An 8,112-nucleotide genomic window follows, 5' to 3' on the forward strand; every position below is an offset into this window, starting at 1 on the left:
TCACAAGAAAACTCACCATCCATCACCCTCCAAACGAAGACTAATTATTTGTTGTTTTTTTTTTTTTTTTTGTGTTATTCAACTAACTCGTTTTTCTGACCACTTCTTTTAAAGACTAGTAAATTTATATTTAATGTTTGCTCTGTGTGTCAGCATTTTACGAAGGATTTAATTCCACAGAAGACTTGTGAAAGGATCCATGTGATGTAGTAATATCATTCATATGAAACTAGCACAATAATATTCATACTTTTCTTCATTTTACTTTATAGTAGTTAGGAGCAACACTTATCCACGTAACACCTTTCTACAATAAAGAAGAACACGAAATCCAAATCTACTCAATAGAAATCATTACTTATTTAATACTATATTTCTATTTGGATCAAAATCCCGTCAAAATTAGAATCCAACACGAAATTAACAATAGGGCAAAATAAGAAAAGAAAAAGTAAATTTTGCGCAGAAATCATTGTGAGGAAGCCAAAGTCAAAAGATCTGGTCCGAGTAAGCAAATTTTCTCCTTTTTATTTCTATTTTTAAAATTCAAAATAAAAAGGGTTTTTTTTTTCTAATTATACCCTGTTTTATATTTTTAGAATGTTTCATAAATTATTTAAATAAAAACTGAAAATAAATAAGTAATTTATTTAAGAATATACTAAAAGTAGAAAGTTAAATTTTAATTTAGGTGAGATAGTATTATAAAGAAATAGAGTAACTCTTTCTTCTTTTTCTCTCTCGTTTTCTTCATAATTGACACGCCTCTTGGCTCGCATGTGGGACTCCACCCACCTACCAAACCACCACCGTTATGCACGCCAAATTTGTTACTGATATTTTAACTTGTTAATACTACTAATCATCGCCATCGTCATGATAATAAGATTAGTGAAAGAAGATAAAAGAAAGGAAAGAACGAAGAAGAAGATTAATAAAATAAAAGTATTTTGATTTTGAGAGAGAGAAGAAACAAGACAACAAGCATAGGGAATCGTGAAGAAGGGCACATTGTTGGTGCTGGTATTGTCCTCGTCGTCTGCTTCGCTTGGGTTGGCTTTAGGGCTTTGAATGCCATTTGGGGTTCCGTTCTCAGGCAATCAAGCTCCAAAGCTGACCCCTTTCTCTCACTTCTCACTCACATACCTTCTTCTTCTTCTTCTCTCTCACTCTCTTCAGAACTACAATGGTAGAAGACATCTGTTTGTTCTACAAGGTACTTGCTCTCTAGTTCCGTATTTGCTTCTTTCTACTGTTAAACCCAGATGTACTTTTTGCACAATGTGTTTCTTCTCTTGCTTCTCTTGTTTGCCAATTATTCTAACTTTCTACCATTTTGGGGGGTTTCTCTATGTTAAAAAATTCAACTTAGAGTGTCTTCTGCTACTTTATCCTCTAATTCTGGTACCCTGGGAGTTTGTTGTTACAAGGGGAAGAGGAAATAATCACGCGGGTTCATAGAAGACTGGTTTGAATTCGGGAAAAGAGAAATTCAAAATGATATATGGGTTTAAAGTGGAACACTTTAGCACCAAAAGAAAAGAGGAACACTTTAAGCTCCTTTGTATGTTTCTGGGTTATTATTATCTGGATGTGGGTGCTCATTATACTCTAAAATGTTTATTAATTGTTGGCAAATGCGTGCATCTGTTGTGTCAGGGACTTGCCTTGCTGGATTTTTTTTGCTTCATGCGTTACCGAGACTAATTCTTTATGCCTCTAAAGTTTTCATTGTTGATATTTTTTTGGTTGTTTTCTTTTAATTACTAATATCCTAACAAAGCCAAGAATAATATCTTCTTTTTTTGGAAAAAATCCATCTGGATGGTATTAGACTGGGCACCCTTTTGAGAATATCCAGTGTGTTTTTTTTTCATTTATGTTCTTCTGGGATTTTGAGTGAAGGAAGGAAGAGGCTCCATGAAGTTACCGATTTGACGCCTTTCCTAGCAATGGAAGTTGTCTCATTATTTGCATTTTAGTAACTTTCTCCGTGTATGTGGTTGCAGGAAGTTCTCGTTATGAAGCCTCCAAAGAGATCACCGATGTTGTTAAGGACAGCAGTTGTAATGTTTTCGATGGTTTGTGGCGTTTTTATCTTCTCTGCATGTCTAAAGCAGATAAGCACTCAAGCTAGGACTACATTTGTAGATTTTAAAGTCATTGACAACCATGCTCAGAGTAGATTGAAGCTAATGAATACTCCTCACCTACTACATTATCCTAAACCCTCATCCTTTAGCAGGTAGTGAGAAGCTTCTGTCAATCTTTATCAGTTGGCTTTAGTTAGGTGCTCATAGATTGCCATGTTGTTTGCCAGGAACGAGTGTGCTCATAATCCTGTACTGTTCTTTGCCATATTGTCCAATCAGAGATCAGGTAGTGGGTGGTTTGAGACCCTTTTGAATAGCCACACCAATGTAAGCTCGAATGGGGAGATATTTTCTGTTAGAGAGAGAAGAAAAAATGTGTCTTCAATTTTGCAGACTTTAGATAAAGTTTACAATTTGGACTGGTTCAACAGTGCTTCGAAGAACGAGTGCTCTGCTGCAACTGGATTGAAGTGGATGCTTAATCAGGTATACATACTTTTTGTTAAGTTTTCTTAGTAGTTACTTACAGTTGTCGAAAGATCCACACATTTATTGATTTAGTTAATGGCTTGGGCAAGTTATGTCGTTTTCTTTTCCTGCTATAGATACTGCCACTAAACATTGCCTGATTATCTGTCAAAGGGATTTTGTAAGGTTATGCTGTAGTGTTGTGTTATTTTCTGCAGTTGAACATGTACTGCCCTAAATGTTTGTCTATAAATTTTACAAAACTGTTTTGAAAGTAATTCCCCATTCACCTTAAATCTTACTAGAATCACATGTGAATCCTAAAATATGTTACAATTTATCAACTCATTGGTTAAAAACTGAACTCCTAGAGTCTGTTGAAGTACAATTGAGCTTATGTTTTGTTATAGAAGCTTCAAGAAGAAAAACACTAATAATGCTATTTCTTTTAGTAGGCATAGTTGCCTTGCATTATATGTCACTGGCTTAGATTGTATTTTCTGTCCGGGAGGATTTAAGATAAAGAAAACCTCTGGATACTTTAGCTTCATTACGATTTCACCCTTGGTATCTGGAATTAGCCATTTCTATTGTCACCATGAGCATTGAATAGAAATGGGCTACGTAGTTGCACATGAATATAATCTGAGCTGTGAAATTTGTAATGCAAGTATTACACAGCAGTGACAAGTTTTACTAAAAGGAGATTGAATGAACTCACGAAATCTTGATGATTAATTTTTACATAAATTTGGTTAAATTTAGTTAAATTTGGGTTGATAGACCTGATCAGCTTTATGAAAATATTAATAAAAGTACTTCCAAAAAGATTGGAGACTGCAACATCTTGTTCTTCAAATTTTTCTTACTGGCATTGAATATTAAAATGATTTTACTCATATGTCTGTGCTGCAAACTTGCTTTTTAAATATTTTTGTATACTATTTAAGGAGTGTAGTACAGGTGACCTATCGCCCTATTTTTTTAGAAAGATGAGAATATGCCATTCAAGTATTTCTGGTAGTTATTACCATTGGATGCTTCAAGTGGAATTGTAGCATCTCCTGGATTCCCTAAGACTAAGTTCTACATATTTATCCTCCTTAAGTGCTCTTGTGAATTTGTGTAATGCCAAGAAATAGTATTAAGAATGTTTGGTGTGAAGAATTCTAGTTTCTTTTCTGTTGTATGTTTACTTACATAGTGTTTAGTTGGAGGAAAATGGAGAGGAGGGAAGAGATTATTTTAAACTTGTGTTGTTTGATTCAATTTTCAGAGGGGAGCAAAATCCATCTTCATCTAATTTTTGCTCCTTTCCAATGTTGGGGGCATTTGAAGGGGAGAGGAGGAGGCTTTAAAACATTTCATCTATAATGATTAAAATACCCCTACTTATGTTTTGAAATTTAAAATTGTAAGGATACAAAAGTAAATTATTTTTTAAAATCCGTCTCCTCCTTGTGAACCAACCCGAAACTGACTCTCTCATCTCCCTCCCTTCCTCTCCACCAAACATAATGTTTAAAATTCAAAGTTCCTCTATAGTTTTGTTTTGCTTTACTTATTTCTTTGACCTTGAGTCATCTTGTGTTTAAAATGCACTTCTAGTTCTACAGTTACTTCAGGATCAGGAAACGTAAATGTGAAAGCAATCATCTTTAGGATGAATTTATGGACTGGAGTTTTCTTGTGGCTATGAAATTTGTGGAATTTGGCATATGCTGTCTACCTCACATCTACCTGCTGTCCTGCTCTTTCTCCCCTCCCTATCAGACTCTGTTTATTTCCATCTAGTTTATGTTGATGTTTGATCTGTCTTGAAGTAATAAAAGAACTGAGAAATCTGGATTTTGCAGGGATTGATGGAACACCATGAGGAAATAGCGGAGTATTTCGATCGTAGGCGTATTTCTGTTATATTTCTTTTCCGGAGAAACTTGCTACGCAGGATGGTATCAATGCTAGCCAATTCATATGATCGTTATGCCAAGCTATTGAATGGAACACACAAGGCTCATGTGCACTCTGCAGAAGAGGTCTCTCGATCCATCTTTCATTTGATTTTTCTTATTGTAGTCATGGAATGTGGCTCATATTTGGTTTCTTTTAGGCGGATATTCTTTCAAAGTACAAGCCTATCATAAATTCGACATCCTTGCTGGATGACTTGAAGGATATGGAGATGAGATCTGCTAAAGCTTTAGAATACTTCAACAGCACTCGGCATATTATTGTGTACTATGAGGATCTTATGAGAAATCACACTGTAAGGACCTCATCATAAAATCTTAAATCATTAAAAGGTTGCATAATCCTTTTGGATGTAATGCTATCACAATCTGCCAGTGATAACTTAAAATTTTTAGTTTAGCTAAATACTTATCTATTTTCACAGAACTTTTTTTTCTATTTTTCACTTATTTCTACTCTACCAAGCATCTAAAAATTACATGTTTCAATTTTTTCAACATATTTCTTCTATATGTTTTTCCTCCACCAAACACTGCATTATTCATTTCTTCCTAGTTTTCACTCTTCATTGCATCATGGTGGTATTCACTGTGTGTGTTTCTTGCAGAAACTAAAAGATGTTCAAGGGTTCTTAGGATTGCCACAGATGGAGTTAACGAGCCGTCATGTTAAGATACATAGAGGACCCTTGTCAGACCACATTCAGAACTGGGATGACGTTAACAAAACGCTGAAAGGAACCGTTTATGAGAGTTTTCTTGAAGCTGACTATTAGTGGTAGTCTCTTCTTCTATTCTGACTGCTGGAGAAAGGTGTAAATACCATTACCAACATCGCTCATCTTTTGCCCCAGTAAAGCCTCAGGGTTCAAAAGTTTTGCTTTGGTTTCTGGAACATTACCTCAGTGTTCTGTGCCTATTTTGGTCTCCCCCTCGTGATCTACTAACCTCGTTGATGAAATGAAAGGCTTCTTGTTCCTTTGTAGTCTTTTTTGTTTCTTTCTTCCTCCCTTTCCTCTGTGAAACATGTACATGTCTTTGCCAGCTAATTGATTTAAGTAAAGATCATCATTGTTTTGTTCAAACCTGTGTTCAGTGATTTGTTTGGTTTGTTGTTAATTTTAACCCTCTGAAATGGCAGTTTGGCATCCCATTTTTAGGCTTTTAGCTTCTCAAAGTCACGGGCATCAAGTCCTTTGTAACTCTCTTCTTTTCCACTCACGTCATGTTCCAAGACACTATTCAAAATTAAAAGTTGTTGAATTCTAAGAAAAAATAGTCTATTGATCTTGGTGCTCCTCTATGGGTCTGAACAAGCAAATACCAATCGGGCTTCGTGCTTGATTAAAATATCTTAGTAACGTCACGTGAAACCATTTTTCGTGGGAAAATTTTGAGAAAATCTAATTGTGTATGTAGAATTACATTAGGTCAAGTTCATTAGGTAGTGACCCTAATGACATTGGAACATATGTCAGCAAATGAATACCACCATAGGTGACGTTCATTCTTTATTTTTTGCATGTGAAGATGGTAAAAAAAGTTACAGCAACAACCATGGCTACTTGCAATCATTAACCAACCACAGCACAAATTCTATTTAACAGTTGGAAAGCTGACTCTGAGTGAAATCCTAACGGAGATCCACTCTCCATGTAGGTAAACAAAATTAAACTAAAACACAGAATATACTTTTGCAAAAAATAATACATGTATAATAAATATTATGATTCTATAGTTAACTATGAGTTTAGATACAAAGTTAACATTAATCTTTTTAAAACAAGGTTCATGCAAAAGTTAATTTTAGTTTGTGATTAAATTAATTCTATTTCTTTTAGAAAAGCTTTATAGAAAAGTTGTTCTAAATATATTCTTAAAAGAAAGAAAACTGGAACATTAATAAAACAATAGTAAAAGTAACTATTCGTAATTCGTAGATTTGAATAAAAAAGATACCTAGTAAAGAAACTTGAATGGAAGAAAAGTTGCGTTGAAATATACATCAGCATTGCTTTTGATTCAAAAACCCTGTTATAGTTCTTGTCACAAAAAGTAATTTGCCTCGTCATTAAAACTCATTAAACAACTTAAGAATATACTTATTCAGTTTTATTATATATTGAACCCATGAACAGGTGACAAAATGTAATTAATCATAAAATTAAATAATAAACCCATCAATTTACGTCCCACTTTTCTTCTTTTTATAAAACAATAAATCTATTCAACACCCAAGCTTTATACAGATGTGGCCATGAATATTTAAGTTTTATTAAATATTAAATTAGATAACAATTTTTTATCATGATGCCTATGTTTAATTGTATATATAATTTCTCAATTATTTTTACTCAAATTTTTTTTTTTAATATTACTATCAAATGCTTTTATTTTTATTTTTATTTTTTATTATTACAGCTAAATATTTTTTATATTTTTCCTAAAAATTTGCATTTTGATTTAAAAAATATGAATTAGATGAAGGGAATAAATTCAGACATAGTTATTAAATTATATGTATTTCCCTTCTAAACATAAATATAAACACACACAATTAATGGGCTATAAGTATCTTTGAATTCTCTAAATCTTATTTAATTTCTATTTCAAAAATATCCTTATTTCTAATCCCAAATATTATTTTCAAAAAATAAAATTTGAGGATAATTTAAGAAATACATATCAAAACAAAAACATTCAATGGACTTAACTATTATTCTTAATGTACTTTTTTGAAGGTGGAAAAAAACTACGTCTTTTAAATTTAGAAAATTGATAAATGAAAATTCAATGACCCAAATCACATTTGAAAAAGATAAAAAAAATATAGATTTCATAAGCGTTAGTACTGTGATAAGAAAAAGAAAAAAATATGGATTAGATGTTTAAAAATAATATATATATATATATATATATATATATATATATTATTACTCTTAAATTTATTATGATGTATGAAAATATTCACTGCAGATCAAAAATGTTAATTACTATTATCAACATTTAACCTTCTTTTAAGTTTTTTTAATCATAAAATTAATTAATTATCTTATATTAAATTCTCTGAGAATTTTAAAACACAAACACCATATAATACCATACAATTTTTTTTTCGTATTAAATACAATTTTATAAATCCATAAATGGATTTTGTTCTCCATAATTTTTTGAACTAATAATTTTAATACCTACACAGATTTAATTATAAGTCGTCCAAATTTTAAGATTCAGCCATTCAACTTGATTGTTAATGTTATCCAATTTTTGACAAAAATACTAACATGTAATTATTAATATTTGACGAAATTTAAAATTTAAAAAATTAAATGTATTATTAAATTTTTGTAATGATAAAAAATTTATAATAATTAAAAGTAGATTAAGTCTTTGAAAAATGTAGTTGTAACATTTTTTTCAACAATTAATACCTGAACTATAATTAGTTTCATAATTAAATATGAGTTAAATATGCTTTTTTTTATGTACTATAATAATATGAAAATGATTTTTATTTTATTTTAAACTTTTAGATCATTCAAAGATATCTATAATATAACAATAATTAGAATAGAGTATAT

The 8,112-nt window shown here is 31.5% G+C and overlaps 1 protein-coding gene across 1 annotated transcript; it reads left to right on the plus strand.

Moving 5' to 3' along the window:
* Nucleotides 1-761: 761 nt before the first annotated feature.
* On the plus strand, nucleotides 762-5,616 carry LOC137810127 (uncharacterized). The gene is made up of 6 exons (XM_068611262.2): nucleotides 762-1,216; nucleotides 2,010-2,245; nucleotides 2,321-2,579; nucleotides 4,418-4,597; nucleotides 4,672-4,827; nucleotides 5,140-5,616. Exons 1-6 carry the CDS (start codon nucleotides 1,187-1,189, stop codon nucleotides 5,305-5,307), a joined length of 1,029 nt encoding a protein of 342 aa, XP_068467363.2. The 5' UTR covers nucleotides 762-1,186; the 3' UTR covers nucleotides 5,308-5,616.
* Nucleotides 5,617-8,112: the final 2,496 nt, after the last annotated feature.

The sequence above is a fragment of the Phaseolus vulgaris genome, chromosome 2 (genome assembly GCF_051622355.1).
Source record: "Phaseolus vulgaris cultivar YP4 chromosome 2, ASM5162235v1, whole genome shotgun sequence".
NCBI lineage: Eukaryota > Viridiplantae > Streptophyta > Magnoliopsida > Fabales > Fabaceae > Phaseolus > Phaseolus vulgaris.

Bases quoted from the DNA above. Each gene is read 5' to 3' on its own strand.
- LOC137810127 (XM_068611262.2), top strand. From the start codon at position 1,187: ATGGTAGAAGACATCTGTTTGTTCTACAAG. The intron at 1,217-2,009 runs GTACTTGCTCTC...ATGTGGTTGCAG, and splicing joins ACATCTGTTTGTTCTACAAG to GAAGTTCTCGTTATGAAGCC. The intron at 4,598-4,671 runs GTCTCTCGATCC...GGTTTCTTTTAG, and splicing joins ATGTGCACTCTGCAGAAGAG to GCGGATATTCTTTCAAAGTA.